At 41.1% G+C, this 19,351-nt stretch overlaps 1 protein-coding gene across 1 annotated transcript; it reads left to right on the top strand.

Moving 5' to 3' along the window:
• The first annotated feature begins 655 nt into the window (after positions 1-655).
• Positions 656-6,223, top strand: btbd10b (BTB (POZ) domain containing 10b). Its single transcript, XM_018663095.2, is given in 10 exon segments — positions 656-813; positions 1,220-1,367; positions 2,486-2,682; positions 3,132-3,421; positions 3,423-3,448; positions 3,585-3,687; positions 4,207-4,327; positions 4,555-4,752; positions 4,838-4,948; positions 5,175-6,223. Coding segments are annotated over 9 exon segments (1,479 nt in total). The 5' UTR covers positions 656-813; positions 1,220-1,266; the 3' UTR covers positions 5,507-6,223.
• Positions 6,224-19,351: the final 13,128 nt, after the last annotated feature.

The raw sequence follows: 19,351 nt of genomic DNA, 5'->3' as shown, positions 1-19,351 counted from the left end.
CTCTTAGCACTCTGCCTCACTCAGCTCTATTCACTTTTCTAATTGTCTTGTGAGTGCACATAAACCTTTTTTGGTGGGTTATAAACAAAGTCTATGAACAAAGTTACACTAGATGGAATATCTTTTAATTTTAATGTGACAGAATCTCGTATATAGGATCATGTCAGCACCAGATGGAGCCCACCTCCATCCTCACTACGTCACTGCTGCTGTATGCCTTCCTGAAGACATTCGTTCCATTCTCCTAATAACTGAATAACTGATGTTGGACCCAATACTACCACAACAATTATTACTGCGTTTACATGGTCTATTCCCACACACACAATATATATATATATATATATATAAATAAAATAAAAAAATATATATATATATATATATATATAATTTCCTCCACGGCGGTCATTACTCTTATTTCCTCCTATGTTTATACTTTTACATACTTTTGTTTGTGCTTTTATTTTTAATAAAGGGAGCAACAACAAAAAAGATCTCGCGAGATCTGACAGAGGGCGTCAACTCTCGATTTCCTTATCAGGAAAAAGTAAGAATCGTCTCTCAGCCACTGAAAATAAATTACTCACCTTGGAAACATTTTCATTTTTAAATCCAGTTCACTTTTCAGACGAAGCTTATGTTAATTAGAAAGTTTAACAGCAGCTAAAATGGATATCTTTGTGTACGTCATCACGTCCGGCCGTTAACGGTCGTCACGTCGGACGTCAGATGGGTGAGTGTTTTGAAAGGAGATGGCTGGTTAGCTTCCGAGCAACCTGGGATTACACTTCAGCGGAAACTGTAGCCAGCTGGGTAGCTATTTCTTATGTTTTTTTGCCATATCTGACCAGAATATGACAACCTTTATGTCAGTACTGTGGGGACAACTCCACTAGCCACGTATTTGTCTCGGAATATCCTGTTAATGGTGTTGTTACGTGCCGCTAGCAGTGTAAGCTAATGTTAGCTAGCTAGGTATGCTAACACAGCGCACTAGCTAGCCTGATCGTTGGCTGACTCAGTGTGACAGCAACGATGTCAAGACTTTCTTCTGAGATGTGAGGCACTCATGCAGCCATTTATCACCAGCTATCGTCCAGCTGAGTTTATATTACAAGTCGGCAGGACATGTGAACTCACTTATAAACTATTTTGTTAGCAGCTAGTCCGGGGGCTGATCAGGGGAACGAGCTGACTTGTTGATTTCGCCATTAACTAGATTATGAACGGTGAAAGATCCAGACCGGACTCCCCCCTGTACGGGTGATGGCAGCACGTCTGCAGTCATATGACAGCAACTCCAGTGACACCGAAAACTGGGATCGAAAAGCGACAAGCCGACCTCGCAAACTGTGCAAGCATTCGAGGTGAGCCAGCTGAAGACCAGTCAGACAGTTCACAGCAGACAGGTAGTGTCAGTCTCTGTGATGCTGGGCTACAGATTAATCACATTACCTCAACATGAAATTATAATATGTCATAAAAGTAAAAACTTAATATGTATTGCTCAAAGCCATTTCAAATGTGTGAAAAAGAGTGGGGCAATATACTCTCAGGTTGTCAGTTTATTAGCTACATCAAGCCAAAACTAATGAAGAATAAATCCTACCCTCATGAAGGTTTTAATGTTCAGTTTGTACTGAAACTGTCTTAAAGAGATGCGTTATATGGATAGGTGTTTATATTAATTTGTCCACCCCTATTTACATCAGTGAGGGTAAGCTAAATATCAGGACCACCACATGCACCGTGGTGTGGTCCGAAGCATCAAGGTCTGTTTTGGTTCCTGTTAACTGAAATGTTGACACTGATCTAATGTATAGTGTAGGCTCCTAAGAGGTTCTTTTCATTTGTGTGTTGGTTGTTTCTTACTGAGGAAACGGCAGAAAGGCAGGTAAGATGGCAGAATAGAGAAGAAGGGAGGAGTTGTGTGTTTGGTCTCAGACCAAAGGGGGGTATACCTTAGCACCTGTGGTTTTGCCTGTGGTCTGTGTGTGGGTTTGTACTGACTACACATTATTACCCTGAAGGTGTGTGTATCACTTCCTCCTTTTCTTCCATTTATGAATTGAATAACTTTGTATACTGATGCTTTTCCTGTCAGTAAGTGGATTTGGTGCGTGCTTAAGTCTTCAAATGTGTTTGCAATCTGATTGTGATTGACTCTATGCACACTTCCCTCTATAACTGTGCTTGTAAGGTTATTTTCACACAAGAAGTGCGTCAGGCGTAACTGATTTTGTGTCAGATAAGACATCAAAGGTGACGGAAACATGACTTGGCTGCATAGTAAGTGTGTGTGTCATACTCTTACTGCAAGCTTACAGAATGTGGTAGGTCTGGTCTGGCTGTCTCTTGTGTAAGCTTATTGGAGTACTGTATATGTAGATGATGAAGATAAACAGTGTGACTTGATGTCTCTGTCTCATAATAACTCTAGTGATAAAATAAAAGGGAACGTTAACTGTGCTTTTGTTTTGAAAAGCAGCAGTCAGGCCCGAGCATCTCGAGTGGAGGCAGAACAGAGGAAGATGAGCCTGCATGGTGCCAGTGGGGGCTGTGACCGCTCACGTGACCGCCGCCGCTCCAGCGATCGCTCCAGGGACTCCTCACACGAGAGAGAAGGCCAGCTCACCCCCTGCATTCGCAACGTCACCTCACCCACCCGCCAACACAACAGTGGTGAGCATGCATGGAAAGAATAGAGGGCTTATATGGATGTCATGTTAGAGGTCTGCAGCTCTTGGCAGCCGCTGTTGAGAACAGCTGACTGCATTTATCACCTCACAGCTCAGACATGGTTTATATCTCTGCTGTTTTTGGCTGCAAATGGATCAAGTCAGCACTAATCCACCTGCTTGTGTTTAGACCAAGACAGCTTGTAGTTTAACAGTCTGGACACAAGACAAGTGATTTGAGTGGAGCCCTTTCCAGTCAGATATTACCAGCCATGGGCCATTACTCAAATGTCTGCCAAAGACGGTACCAGTGTTGCCCATAAATCACAAGAACCTTCAAATGAAGCTGAGAAATGAAATCGATGTCAGTAGTTACCTGTCTCTGACGGGATTTCCAAAGCTGAAGGGGAAAACTGTCCTTTGTGAGTCAGTGTTCTGCCTGTGTGTGTGCAGACCGTGAGCGAGATGGCGGCCCATCATCGAGGCCCAGCAGTCCACGGCCTCAGAGAGTCTCTCCCAGCGGCTCCAGCAGCAGCGGGGTGGTGAGCAGTCGTAACAGCAGCCTGTCGAGTACTGAGGGCACCTTCAAAAGCCTGGGAGTTGGAGAAATGGTTTTTGTCTACGAGAATCCCAAGGAGGGAGGAGCGAGTGCCTCTGTCGGGAACCGAAACATACGAACCTCAGAAAGAGTCACTCTGATTGTTGACAACACACGCTTTGTCGTAGATCCTTCCATCTTCACCTGCACAACCCAACACCATGTTGGGCAGGTACGCTCCACTTTTATCATCATCCTCTGTACTTCCTCATTATCGTCACAGTGACTGAAAAGATTTTACCAATCAGTAATGTAAAAATGAAATGTCTCTGTGATGCAGAGAATAAACCAAAGCTTCTTTATTTCAGAATGTTTGGATCTGGAAGAGAACATAATTTCACACGGCCCAATGAGAAGGGGGAGTACGAGGTGGCAGAGGGCATCAGTTCAACGGTTTTCCGAGCAATTCTGGTCAGTCTTTCTCTTTATTAACATTCATTACTGTTGAAACTACTGATACTGTTCAAATGTGAAACTCCTCAGTATTATGCAGGAGAAACTATAACTTCCAACATGGCCACAAAGTTACATCAACAGGAACAGCCATTCTGGTGATGGTGATGGTGTATGGATGTTGGCTAGCTGTATCTAATAAACTGGCAGCTGAGTGTATATTTTTGAAATGTTACTGCACTAGATTAGTTTATTTTGTGATGCAGTGAGTGGGCTAAAAAGGAAGGCTTTCTGTGACTGTTCTGGAGATGATGATTTAGATTTGGCTTCAGTTTGCTGCCAGATTCCTCTGACGTTTATCATCACACACCGACTCTGTTCTACAACCTGTGGAGCTCTAAATGTTCTATTAGATACAGAGTCGTATTTCTGGATTTATATTGAAAGCCTTTAGCCTTTGTTAAGAGCAGACACTTGATTTTTTTAATGTATATTTCAGCAGTGTTTGAAATGACTGCTTTTCTGTCTAATTGACAGGATTACTACAAATCTGGGATAATCCGTTGTCCTGATGGAATCTCCATCCCTGAGTTGCGGGAGGCGTGTGACTATCTATGCATCTCCTTCGACTACAGCACCATCAAATGCAGAGACCTCAGTGAGTGTTTCCTCTGTTACACATTAACAGTGACAGTTTGAGTGCGAGTGAACAACTTTACCCCTCTACAGCCTCACACAACAGAACATCTCGCAGCTGACGATGCACAAAATCACTGAACCGTAAAGCATTATTGCTAATTCGTGACTTTGTGTGGAAAGATGAAGGCCGAATGACGGACAGTTCTGAGCGCTGTTCGTAAACTCATTCACATCCTCTGTTATCAGGTGCCCTGATGCATGAGCTGTCCAACGACGGAGCTCGGCGGCAGTTTGAGTTTTACCTGGAGGAAATGGTTCTGCCTCTGATGGTGGCCAGTGCTCAGAGTGGAGAGAGGGAATGTCACATTGTTGTCCTTACTGATGATGATGTGGTGGACTGGGATGAAGAATATCCACCACAGATGGGAGAAGAGTATTCACAGAGTGAGTACACACTAATACAGTCACACAGGTCTGTGCATATACAACACAAACATGATAAACAGTGTTTTTGTTCTGTTCCTTGCAGTCATCTACAGCACAAAGCTCTACAGATTTTTCAAGTATATTGAGAACCGAGACGTTGCCAAGTCAGTTTTAAAGGAGAGAGGATTAAAGAAAATAAGACTGGGCATTGAAGGTAAGTGGAACTTTTCAAAGACAAATCAAAGCGTTAGCTTTTAGTGAAGTGCATATTTTTCAGACAAGCCACTGTTTGAGGTGCTGACAGCAAAACAAGGAAACGTTTGAGACCGTGATCTCTTCACCCACCAGCTGACGTGGTCTCCACCTCCGACTGGAGTGTTGTTTTATTCTCTGTCATTATAACTGAGCTAATGGTCCTGTCCTCTCTCTGTCTCCGACAGGTTACCCTACATATAAAGAGAAAGTCAAGAAACGACCCGGAGGTCGTCCAGAGGTCATTTACAACTACGTCCAGAGGCCCTTCATCCGCATGTCCTGGGAAAAGGAGGAGGGTAAAAGCCGTCACGTGGACTTCCAGTGCGTGAAGTCCAAGTCCATCACCAACCTGGCGGCGGCGGCAGCAGACATCCCCCAGGACCAGCTGGTGGTGATGCACCCCGGCCCCCAAGTGGATGAACTGGACATCCTGCCTAATCACCCACCCAGTGGGAATCACTACAGCAACAACTACAGCAACGAGCCTGACCCTGATGCACCTTCACCTGCTGTCTGAGGACACACTGCTCCTCTCTCAATGCCTCTGCTCCTCTCCTACTCCTCTAGTCCCACTCCCAGCATGCTGCAGCATGGAGCGCCAGGGGCACCATAACCATATTGCCTTGACACCTCCTTTGCAGCCTTAGAGCCTCAAGAACCTGGTTGACTGTAGAAGAAGAAACATGAGAGATAGACTGGTGAAAGGAAGAATTCACTTATTATGTTCATTTTGTTTTTTACTTGACCAAAGGAATTTATTTTTCTGTTTGGAAAAAAAAAACAGTAAAACACTTATTATTAACATTATTATTTACAAATGTTGTTGTATCTTAATTTGATGAGTTTGGCTGAGCACTCTGATGGTGTTTACTGTTTTCACACAGGTTTTATTTCACTGATAATGTTGATTTTGATCGTCATGGGTGGCCTAACTACTAAATGTGCTTTTGTGGGGGAGAACACAAAACTCGCTGATATGACTTTCTGGTCATGGAGGAAATCAGTAATCACCACATAGTGTCATGATCTGCAGTTGAACTCCTCTCAGATGTCTTTGAATCCTGTAATGGGATATGTAGTCATTGGCTGGATCTGATTTGTGATGTTATGCTCTTCCCGCAGCCAAGATATTAAGCAGAGCACAGGCTATTGTGGTCAGAATCTTTTTGTGCAAAGCTTGAAATTGTTGTTTAAAAATAAAACATAAAATCATGAAATAAAGACATCGAAATAACCTCTTTTTGTATTTTTGATCATTGATCGATGACACTTACAGGTTCTGTAAGACTGACTGAGTGGATCACAGTCTCTTAGTTTTTTGCTCAGTGCACAGGTTCACATCATATATTCCACCTCACCCTGCTCGCTTGTCATTGTGTCTGAAATCTTAGACATGTTAAGACATGATTTATCCTCAACAGCTGTAAAAATGAATTGCATGATTTTACCTCTTGATCTTCACCTATTCTCTCCCAGCTCCAGGAAGTCCAGGACCTGTTTGGAAGTCCAGCTTTCCTTCACCTGCAACAAGACGAGGCTGTAAGACACTTGGTGTGTGCTGCTTTGCTTTGAACACAGGAGAAGAGAGGTCTGTCTCAGTGTCAGCTGGTCTGATCTCCACAGCTCCTGGATGATGGATCCTTCTGAACCTCTTACTGTTTCTCTAGCGCCACCATGAGGTGACTTTTTAGTCCTTAAAAAAAACCTGTTCCTAAATCTGAACCAGCAGTGTGATGAATGAGCCACATTTTATTATGAACTTGTAGCAGTTTGTATTGATCTTCTCTCTCATCTGCAGACAGCGACGGAGAGGGACAAGAACAGGTGATGGATGAACTGTCCACAGGTAAGATGAACAACACTCACCCACTGCTTCATTCTGCTGCAGCGAAAGCACACATCAGACTGACACACAACAGCCAGTGTAATCACTGACCAGCGATCCTGGTCAGTCCTCCATGTTCACAGCAGCGGCCATTTAAAGTCTAGTTTAGGTGATTCACTGATTCAGAGACAGGAAGCCTTCAGCTGCCTGTCAGCAGCAGGAGGAGGGTTCTCACAGGGACAGATCGCACGTTATAACTTCTCATTTATCAAATCTGAAAACCATGCAGTCAGAGCTGACCCAAGGCCTTTTCATGGCACCAAAACGAGATTGTATTTGTGCTGCGAATAAACCCTCACCCTTGATCCATTGATTTTTCTGGGCTGTTATTGACGTCATTGTTAAGAGTGGCTACAGGGAGAGCAGAGTAATCCAGAAATAAAGCTCAGCTCTCTTTTTACCTTCACAGTTTGATACAAATACTGAACTACTTCAGCTGCTGCTCCTAACTGTCTGTAATCCCATGATCCTTGTTTTCCCTGCTCATTTCTAAAGCCCTCCAAAATCCCTTAAACCTGAGTTAATTGATTTTTGGCCACTTGTGGGCAGAGCAGCAGGCTGTAAAGTTGTGTCTACCTGATGAAAATGTCCAACACCATCAGGACCTTTACCTGTTAAATGCTCCAGGAATATACTGTTAATATGAGAAAGTTCAGTTCAGTTCTTCATTTATCCCAGAGGGGAAACTTGGCTCGAGGTCACGTGACAACAATAAGACAACAACACAACAAACGTATACCAAGTAGATACATTAAATATTACCTCAAATATATATATGACTGATGTTACAGGACCGACCTTTCTGTGTCTGTGTAACATTTTCATTTCAGTGTGCGGTGTGTGTAGATCCTGTGTGTAGTCTGACTCACACATACACAGCTTAGCTTCCTTTCCTTTTGCAAGAGAAGTTGTCATTGATTGTTTCAGTGGAGCCGATCAGGCTGATTGATCGTACAGAAACAGACCTGCTCATCCAGGATGAAATGTCCACACTTGAATCTGTCGGGTCCACGTGGAGATAACAGTCAGATAAAAACTGAAGAATCATCAAACGACAACAACAGCTGCTTTATTCCCTCGCAGCTATGAATCTTAATGAAGAATCCTTAATTCAGAGATTAAAATGATCATCTGAGAAACAGGATGTAAGAGGACGTGTGTGTATTTTGTTGTTACATAAGAAGTGATTTATTCCATAAAGACGTTTGATAAAAAACAGGATCTGATGTAACTGTTCTGAAACAGGAAATGAGTCTAAAAACTTTCAGAAAAATAGTTTCAAAAAATAGATGAAGCAAAGTCAGCCTTGAAATAAAAGCTGAGCAGAATGAACAGATGGTTCAGAGTAATCACACACCTGTTTTCATATCATCAGTCAGCAGTCTGAGCTTTTTGTTGGCTCCAGGGATTAAAGCATCTTTTTATCCTTTCAGTTTCCAACAGAACATCCTCACATTACTAAACATCATAATCTGTCTTTTCAGTGCCAGCACAGCTCTGTTATTAGCCTGTTATTTAACTTTAATTATTACACAACAGTAGATGTGGACTTCAGCTCTCACTCAATGAGATGTTCTTATTTTGATCAGTATAATTACACTTCATGGAGGTGCATCAGCGTCAGAGCTGAACTTGACTTTAAAAAACAGCTCATGAATGTAAGTCATATTTAAAGAAGGTTTCAAATTAATAACAGAAATACAGCAGACTGACGACACATGCAGCACAGAGACACACACACTGCAAACAAACTGTTTCATATTGATAACTTCTCAATCAGTTGTTTTGTTTATAAATTGACAGTCAACAACAAAATGCCTTTTATTATTTTCCACAGACCAACATCCAAAAATCTTCAGTTCACTCATCATTTTAGATTTATTCTGTGCTGATCAGCTAATTGTTGCTGTATCAGAAACTTAGTGAAGGTCAGTGGGAAAACACTCATCTATTCTGCCTTTGATAAGACACAAGCCTGGTTTATTACAACTGTACCGACTGATGAGAAACAAACCTCCCTCCACTGATAAATATCAGGGCGGCTAATGCTACTGGGAGTCAGTGATTATTATTGTCTGTCCACAGCAGCAGCAGTGGTAGTTGTAGTGGGTGTGTGTGTTGTTGTAGCTCTGTAGAGAAGAAATATTTAGCACACTGATAATCAAATCTAATCAATCATTTCACAGATCATCAGCAGAGACCTCTGTGCCATCTCCTGTCTTCACCACATGGTGGCAGCAGAGCAACACAAACAGATAGACAATCTCCTAGTCGGTGCTCGTACACAATCCCACAGGTTTAAAATGTACATAGAGGATGGCAGTTTAAGTTGTTGGAGTGAACTAATGTAGAACACAAAGTAAACGTGTGCATGTGGTGAGGGAGGCTTCAGCTGTAAGAAGGTCCTCATCAGAGATGACCGAGCCGGGTTCACATGGATCAGAGGGATGTAGTAATGTCCAGGGTCACTCCAGTTCACAGGCAGAGCTCTGAGTTCACTCCTGCCCCCTGAGACTAAACCAAACATTTCACCAGGCTTCAGACAGCTGGAACTATTTTCATCATTCATTTTTCTGACATTAGATATTTAGGTTGGAGTGGCATCATCGTTTCTTTTATTTCTTATTTTAGCTTATTCAGCACTTTAGAGACGGACACTGGATTTTCTAAAAAGCCTCAAATCACCTCTGTACTTTTGAATATATGTGATAGATTCAGAGGTGGTCTGTAAAAATAACTGTTTGTTTTAACAGATGGCTGAGGACAGGCTCTGGTGTCTTCTAATTTAATAGAATTCAACCAGAGAGATGTGAACATGCAATGTTATACCTTATTTAACTGAATCCCACCATCTGCTCCTCCTGTAGGATCCAGTGTCAGTGCACGTGTGAAACCAAATGAAAACTGTGCAGCTTGTTTTAATGCAGCAGTTCAAGGAATCTAAAATAAACCTACATTAAAAGTGGAACATGACTGTGAAGTTTCAGTATTATGTGCATCAGTGTGTCTGATGATTATTGCCTCAGACATCAGTTATGATCTGAGCTGCTAAATGAAGAGTGAACTGTTGGTTCAGTACTTTGTGCCTGTGCAGAAGCTGCTGAGGTGGATTATAATATTTGGTTTAAACTGTCCAACCTGCTCTGCAGCAGCTCACATATTCCTTCAGTGCACATTCTCTGTCCAGTGTGAGACTTGTTGTCATCATGAACCCTCACATACCTGCTCCATCTGTCAGGACTGAGTCAGGAGGGAAAAACAACCCAGCAGCACGCTGGGTTTCATGGTGAAGTTTGGCTCCGAGAGACTGATGATGACTAAACTCTGTTGTTGTCTGTTCATGCTGGTGAAAACGCTGTGTCTGCTGAAAGAGTCACGAGGTTTATCTGATCAAAACCAAGTCAAAACAAAATCTCCTGACTGAACGTTCTTCACCTCAGGCCTCTGCTGTTCATCGTTTTATCATCTGACTCGACACATTTCAGTCAGAATTTGTTAAACCATGACGTCTACACCAGTGTCCAGTCTCTCAGAGGGCTGTCAGAGCTCCAGACAGGCAGACAGAAGAAACCACCTGTCAGGTAACAGAAACCCCAGTACCAGTGTGTCTGATTAAATCAGGTTTAACATGTGGGTGATCCTGTACTCACTGTAGTAGAGAAAATATTTCAGTTCAGTCTTTTCATACAAACACGCAGAACATTTACTGGTTTCTGCTCAAGTATTGGGAGAATTTTCTACTTACTACTACTTATTACTTTCTGACATTTTCTGGACAAAACAATTGACCAGTGACTTGAGAGAAAAATCTGCATCAACGTGTCACATTTAAAATGTTTATTAGAGCGGCTGAACGTAGAGCTTGGTGTCTGGGCTCCGGTGTGTAAGTCATGTATCTCTGATATGTGCATTTTTCAGGTTTGATAGAATGACCCGTCGTCCTGCTTCACACCCCGTTCCTTTACATGACTGACTTCAGCTTCATGGCAGTGTGGTAAACGAACAGTCTGCTCCCTGCAGAGTTAAAGTGCCACAGCTGACACCACAAAGGCAAAAACCCCTTAATATTCCTCCTAATTTTCTTTCAGAGTCTGGTTTCATTATAGCGTTTAGGTTCCCACAGATGTCCAGATGATTGGTTTCCATGACGACGCTCAGAAGAGGCCCCCACCTTTTATCGCATTAGGGAGGTTTGCACTTGAGTGTCAGGAGTGCTCTCCTGCCTGCACATATATTGATCCGGCAGAAAATCCTTTTTCTTCATTCGCACACTGAGTGGATGTTTTTCTGTTCGAGGAGCAGCCATCTGTCTTTAGTGTTGGACTTTTACTGTGATTTTATATTTCTGAAAGTGGAGGTTTGTCTGCATTGAAACAGAGAATAAGTGAAGGCCTCAGGAAAAGAGGGAAGCTGAGACACCGGCTGCTGTTCTGGATTCACTTCAGAGTCTGGGTATCTGATCTCTGATGCTGCGCCTTTGATCAGTCTCATCTCTGGTTATTTGCTGAGTGCTGGTCTCTAGCTGCTGCTGGAAGGATGAAGTGTGATTCAGAAAGTCCACTTTGAGAAATAGATGTGTGAGTTTGAAGGTTTATCAGACGTGAAAACTCTGAACAACAGCTTGTTCCGGTAAAGGTTGAGCCAGGTTCAGCTTTTTTTCGCTGGATGATCCTGATCCTGATCTACAGGACGCTGTTTGTTTTAGCAGTGGTGTGTTCTGTTAACGGGAATGTTGATTGTTATTGTGGATTGATGATGAACATCCTATGATTATCTTTTACCATGAAGAATCAGAGGTGTTTTAATAGCTGCAGGAACCTTTGGTCCTTTTACCTCAGACTTGTTGAAGAATCCATGATCAGGCCTTCAGGAAACAGCCCACACATTCAGACTCAGACCTTCAGAGCTTCAGGGTCAGATACAGAGTCAAGCTGTGTCTGCTCTGTTTTACTCCACTGATACATCAAATATAAATACTGTGTTCAGCAGCTGAACTTCAGTAAATACCAGGAGCTCTCCAGACCTGACATTTTGCTGTTAAAGATCTTTCAGGCCTCCTCTAAAGACAGTGTTTCTGTGTGACTGAATGTTTCTGAATGTTCAGAGCGCACACAAAGAAAAAAAGGAAAAGTTCATAGTCAGTAACCATCAGAGTTGGAGGAAGAATTATTCTTTTCCCATCCACCTCTCAGCAGTGTGAAGATGCTTTAGTTACTAGTTGATATCATCACTATGATAGTTAATGTTATGCTGCATCTTCACCAAGTTAATGAACATTATCTTCTGTAAATTCACTGACTGTCTGTCGTGAACCCTGCGCTCTGTCCTGAGTCCAGATGAACAGATAAGATATGTAGAGATAGAGCTGAATGATGGCTCAGAGACAAACAATGTCCCTGTAATGTTACCTAAAACCAAACTGAACATTATGAATAAGACTAGATGAGATTATAGGATGTAACAGTCAGTTCTAAAAGTGAAAAGTGTCGGTTCATTTAATCTCTGCATTCTCCTGAAAGTGTAACTCATAAGATAAAACGATGTAAGAAACATGTGAACTGTTCACAACAGTGAAACATTAAAGCAGCAGCAGGAGCAGATCAGGGAGAGGAGAGGCAGGTTGAAGGATCATTATCAGGACTCCTGTATCTGTTCTCAGATCAGTTTCTGTTTAAGCTGTAAAGATTAAGAGTTGCAGTTTTATCTCATGTGAGTGAACAAACAGACTTTTAACAGTTTACAAATCTGTGGACAGATTTTTATTGAGCACAGAGGTGTGGTTCATCATGTCTGACACCTGTTGATGAAAAATGTCTCTGATGATGGGAGATTTCCATTTAGCTGCTTCTGTCTCACCCAACACCTTACATTCCCCTGTTTAGCTTTTCTAAGCTTTTCATCAAAGAAGTTGTATTAAAGGTTTATATGCTCATGACTGATAAATGAGAAAGTGATTTTAATCTGAGATTTGAAAGCATCTGAATATAATGTAAGTTTAATGTGAACTCTGGAGAATATTTAGTGTTGTTTAAAAACTGCTGCTGTCATGTTTCAGTGCTCACTTCATTTAAACCTGCCACATCCTCGCAGTTTTGATCAGATTTCAGCCTCCACTGTACACACTGTGTGTGTGTGTGTGTGTGTTTCTAAGGGAGAAATTGTATGACCCACAAAAGTACTGCAACACAATCCATTCCCATTGTATGTGAAACCAAACTTTCCCATTAGGTGATAAGGAGGGGGGGTCACAGTGATTGTCCCGCTGAAAAGACCCAGTGATTTTCGCCTTGAGCAGAATCCATTCACTTTTATGGAGAGGAAGATAATTCAGTGAATTTCAGAAACACCCAGACGTCTTGATGAGTTTTTCTGTAACTGATACACTAAGCACACCCATGAAGTCCTGTGTTCTGCACGATAAGAGTCTGTGTTGGAGGAGATAACTGAGCCAACATGTCGAGCTGCTAAATACTTACAGCCGTCCTTTATTTGTGTGTGGGTGTGGCACCTTCTGCCACAGAAAACCTGAAGCTGTTTAACATTTGGAAGATGTAACGTCGTGTTTCATTCCACCAAACCCTGAAACACTCACATTAAAGCTGAATACAGAGCCACTGAGTGAACTGTTAGCCACGTTAGCTACACGGCTCCTGCAGTACGGGTCAGTCTGTGGGTCGGTCCACGGCTTCGGTCCAGACCTGGATTTCTGGTCTTTGTACAAACGTTCATGGTCCCTCAGGAAGACTCTTGTTCAGTTCAGCATTTTAGATTCTGTTTCAGTTTAACATTTGTTCCCATGATGCCCTGACTTTTCATTAAATATTCCTACCTAGCTGTACTTTGGTGTGAATTAGTAAATGTTAGCCTGTTAGCATGCTAACGCACCAAACTCTGGTAGTGGACTCAGTGTTTGGGAATTATCTGAATCCCTTTCACAGATTTAGGAATCACCAGTGAAAGATCAACAGAGTCAAAGTCTGTCTCACCATCTCTCTGATCCGGAGGCAAAGCATCTGCAGTTTTATCAGTCTTTGTTTAAGAGGTTTGAAAGAGTGTGTGTGTGTGTGTGTCTGCTGTGGAGAGATGAGACAGTGTCTGTGGATGAATCATGATGACTTATTGATGTTATCTACCTGGACTGATGTTCACAGAGGTGAATTACAGCCTGCCAAAAACAGGGTTTGTAAATGACCTTGTGTGGCTGTTGCAGATCTCTGACATCAGTTATATGTGGTTTAATGTGGTTTGGTAAACTGCCCTGCTCCTCTAGCTGTGAAGTTCATGAAGTAGCAGTGAGAGAGCAGAGACCGGCGCTCAGCCCCTCTGAAAAAGGTTAGTGGAGGGTAATGAGCCTGTTGCTGACAGATCTGGGCTACGTCTGCTCCTACAGGAGGCGACAGGCCTTGAGTGGCTTGTAGAGAGGCTGTACAGTATCCCACAGCCCAGGTCCTGAGGTCAGCGCCCAGCCTTACAAGATTAACACACCTGCCACCGGCACAATGAGGTCTAATGAGCGCACACTGGCGGCCCCGGCCTGTTAGCAGCAGGCCAAGTACTCACTGAGTGGCTCACACCTCAGCGCTGCTATTGAAGTCCTGGCTCTCGAGTCAATACCTTCATTAGTGACTTCACGGCAGATCACTCTCTGAAGCCGAACAAAGGCTGCCAGGAGCACAGAGCCACACATTCCGGGGATTAGAGAGCTCCGGCAGGTTCGCCATTAAAAGAAGTTCATTCTTTTTCTGGAAATGCAAAGAATTAGCTTTGACAACAGAAAAAAAAAAACATTTCTGTATAATTAATCTGACTTCCACTCAGCAGTTTGATGTAGTTTAAAGTGGTGTTGACATATTTCAGCCAACACGTCTGGGACAGTTATTAGAGGAGAAAGTTCTCATGAAAACGGCAGATTGGCCAAAAACCTGCAACACTGCAGTTTTGTGACCATGTACTGTGACTCTATTTACATGTAAACTAATAACCTGATTATGTAATAGATTGATTTACATATTTATTATTATTATTATTATTTTGTTTGTACTAAGACGATTTTCCTGAAAACCTGTGTCGATATGTTTGTTGAGTGTTTGCTAACGTACATGAATTGTTTCCATAATTCTGCAGAATAAGACGAAGACAGAAGAATTTTCTTTTTCCTTTTTCTTTCCTTTGGGCAGTTCAACACAAACTCAGCCTCTGCCACCATGTAGCTGTAATCTGTACCATGATCACTGTTCACTGTCCCCCTGCAGAACTGTTTTCCCCCATCATTACTAATCATCTGTTTGCACCCAGACATGCACATTTCTTTAGATGCATCAGGTCTCAGCAGAGTTTAGCCTTAATCAGGCAACTGCATCATTAAGGTCTTTATTAGTCATTGAAAAGGCCTCAGAGAATTAGAACCTGAATTTTATTGACAAAAGTTTCTTTCTTATTTTATTTTAAATGTAAATGAATTGATCATTTCCATTATATGACACTTACCTGAGTCCAGGTTGCATTAATTCAGCTTATTATATCATTAGGAATTATACTGCTGGGAAATAAAGAATAAAATGTATAATGATAATAATAATGATAAGTGTCACATTTCATTCTCTGTGCTGTTTAAAAAGTCTTTGATTTAAACACCACCTGCTGACTGAGAGTATCCTCTGAGGATATTCTTCAGGATGTCACTTCCTCCTTTTAGTCAGAGTCGATGCAGTGAGAGAATCAGTTCTCTCTGAAGTTAACGAAGGCGACATAATGATTTAGTGGCCGAGCAAAGACCTCTGGTCCCAAACCCTGTGCTCTGCCCCTGAGGAGCCACAGTCAGTGAGTCCTGCTGTTTAAAGTGTGCTTCCTCTCTCAGCTCCTGCTTCCCTACTGCTCACCTTCATGACCTCCTCCCCAGCAGAAAGCGTCCAGATGGCAGCGATGCTTCAGTAACTTTAACCTCCGATAACATGACCTGTGAACCCTGTGCCGACCCCTGAACAAAGACAGTGACGTGTTCTTTATCGGGGCCTGACATGTTTTTGTTAACGTGCACAGGGATGTGAGCTGTACATGTTTCTGTTTTCTTGCACATGCCAGGATGATAACAGCTGCGGAAAGCTCTGACTGCATACCACAGAGGAAAATATTCAAACTTATTAATGACATTCCTCCAAAGCTTTTGTCTCTTTAATCAGGCCAGCTCATTGAAAAGCTCTGGAGGACACTTCAGATTCCTGAAAGTCCTCTCGAGTGGCTCCAGAGTTCTGGGGACTCTCCACATAATCAAAACTTGACATTTATGCAGCTCCGCTGAGCAATGTGGGAAACACTCCACACACACTGCTCCCCTGAAACAAAAGGCCAGGAATGTGCTCCTGTTTTCCTCTGAGAATACTGTACGTCGTGTTACAGTGTCGCCTGTCACATGTGAGATAAAGGGTTTTTTTCTATCAGGTCAGGTTAATTTATGTTCCTCAGTGTAACAAAATGGCAAATGAAAAGAGAGCCACATGAGAGTGGAGCACAGAGGAGAGTGCTGGCAGGAAGGCTGCCATTCACACAGCATGTAATACAGCACTTCCCCTTGTTTGACAATGATGCTGCCCTAAATTCAAACAACAAAGACACTTAAGGTGTGTGAGTGTCTTCTTGTACCTCTATCTTTGTGAGGACTGGTTTGAGTTTTAGAGCCTGGCAGTGACGATGCTCCTCGCTCCTGTAAAGGACTGTTTGAGGGTTCAGACTTGGTTTTATAGCAGGTTTAAGTCAGACTTCCACTGTAGCATGTGGTTCAAGTTATGATGGTGAAGAATCCCCACAGCAGACTGAAATTGCTGTATTCTGGTCATGAGAGCAGGATTATTATAATCAACGTTTAGTCTGTCAGCTTTCTAAAATGTTTTTATTTTTTTTCCTCTGTTAATTCAGTGAAGAGGTTATTTAAATGATTACAGTAAAAAAATATTTTATATGTATTTCTCTTTTTTAGAGATCAAATCTTCTCTTTTTGTTAACCTGACTTTTATTGTTTCAGAACTGAGTTGCCTTCAACTTTAGCACTTCAGACCACCATGACCTGGACCTGGACTGAGAACCTGCACAGACACAATAATAATCCTCAGTATTTACTCAGTTGAACCATAATACTGACCCGACCCATATTTTCTAAATTCAACACTAAAAATTAAATAATAATTTAACTGTCTGCTTATTGTTTCTGTGTCCTGTTTACAGTTAATGATGCAAACATGAGGCAGAAACCAGAAGATAGTATGAGAAGCTGATGGCGTATGAAAAGTGGCCAAACATAGGAGCCTCACCTGAGGGGATCATCACTGTCATGGAACAGAGATTTGTGAGATAAAGGTTTATTACAGTTCATTATAAACATGCTAAAAAAGATGTTAAACACATAAATTAATAATCTCACTTAAAGTAAGAGTAATGTAATTTAATGTAAAGACTGATTAAAACTGTGGTAAAATATTGACATGCATACTTGTTTATATGAGTAGTTGCCAACAGGTGTTTATCTTTTATTATCTTCCAAATGCTGAGCCTGTGGTCTTCATCAGAAATGCTGCTGAGGCTTCCTGTCAGCTGATTCATGTGGTAACAGGTCGGACGACTGTATCCACACAGGAAACTTCAGCAACACCTCTGATGAAAACAGGAGCCTTGGTAGTTGGAACATGGCAGGTAAAAAAAACACCTGTCTTTATATAAGAATAGTGAATCATATAAGAAGTTGTTTACATGTTCTTTTCTCTTTGATTTTTAGTGTCCACACTGCAAAATGAGACAAGGTCAATCTACAGCTGTGTGCTGGAGACGAGGGATTCTGCCTTGTCAATGATGGAGATAATGTTACACTGACAGGAGCCGTCCTCACTACCTCCATATCCAGGCACAAGCTAAACATAGCAGTTCTGAAAATACCTTTAATATTTACAAAAGACACTTGTCCTGGTGTTGCAGTGCTGGGCATGTTCTTCTGTTTGTGTCTGCGATGTTGTCTTCAGAAAATGTGACCTTTTATTTTAACAGCTATCTAGTGTATTAGTATAATAAGATGTCAAAAACCATCCAAAACTGTCATAGTATAGTAAGTTGTCAAAAAAAAAGGTTACATTTTTCACCTCAAAGTCACACAGGGACATGTTTTAAAACATTTGGAGTGGATTTGGACAGGTTTTTGGTGAATTCCTTGAAAAAGCGGACACCACAGTCAAAAAATATCACAATACAGGAAGGTGTCAAAAAATGTCATAGTATAGTAAGAGGTCAAAAAATCATCAAAAAATGTCAAAATATACTAAGGTGTCAAAAATGGTCAAAAAATGTCATAGTATAGTATGGCATCAAAAATGGTCCAAAAAAAAGTCTAAATACACTAAGGCATCAAAAATCGTTAAAAAAAAAAAAAAAAAAAAAAAAAGTTAAGATATACTAAGCTGTCAAAGATGATCAAAATTTCATAGTATAGTATGGCATCAAAAATAGTCAAAAATTGTCATACTATAGTATGGCGTCAAAAATGATCAAAATTTCATAGTATAGTAGGGGGTCAAAAAATTGTTATAGTATAGTGAGGGGTCAAAAATCACCAAAAAATATCATAGTAAAGTAAGGGGTCAAAGATGGTCAAAAATTGTCATAGTATAGTATGGGATCAAAAATCACCAAAAAATGTCATAATATAGTATGGCCTCAAAAATAGTCAAAAAATGTCATAGTATAGTATGGCATCAAAAATGGTCAAAAAATGTCATAGTATAGTAAGGGATCAAAAATCACCAAAAAATGTCATAGTATAGTATGGCATCAAAAATAGTCAAAAAATGTCATAGTATAGTATGGCATCAAAAATGGTCAAAAAATGTCATAGTATAGTATGGCATCAAAAATAGTCAAAAAATGTCATAGTATAGTAAGGGGTCAAAAATCACCAAAAAATGTCATAGTATAGTATGGCATCAAAAATAGTCAAAAAATGTCATAGTGGCATCAAAAATCACCAAAAAATGTCATAGTATAGTAAGGGGTCAAAAATCACCAAAAAATGTCATAGTATAGTATGGGCATCAAAAATAGTCAAAAAAATGTCATAGTATAGTAATCAAAAATAGTCAAAAAATGTCATAGTATAGTAAGGGGTCAAAAATCACCAAAAAATGTCATAGTATAGTAATGGCAATCAAAAAATAGTCAAAAAATGTCATAGTATAGTAAGGGGTCAAAAAAAATGTCATAGTATATAAGTAAAAATACAAAAAATGTCATAGTATAGTAAGGGGTCAAAAATCACAAAAATGTCACCAAAAAAATGTCATAAGTATAGTATAGTAAGGGGTCAAAAATGGTCAAAAAATGTCATAGTATAGTAAGGGTCAAAAATCACCAAAAAATGTCATAGTATAGTAAGGGGTCAAAAATCACCAAAAATGTCATAGTATATAATCAAAAATCAAAAAAATGTCATAGTATAGGGGT

Source organism: Lates calcarifer, linkage group LG2 (assembly GCF_001640805.2).
Source record: "Lates calcarifer isolate ASB-BC8 linkage group LG2, TLL_Latcal_v3, whole genome shotgun sequence".
NCBI classification, from domain to species: domain Eukaryota; kingdom Metazoa; phylum Chordata; class Actinopteri; family Centropomidae; genus Lates; species Lates calcarifer.
Note: the sequence above shows the minus strand (reverse complement) of the source record. Positions and strands in the feature narration are given on the sequence as shown.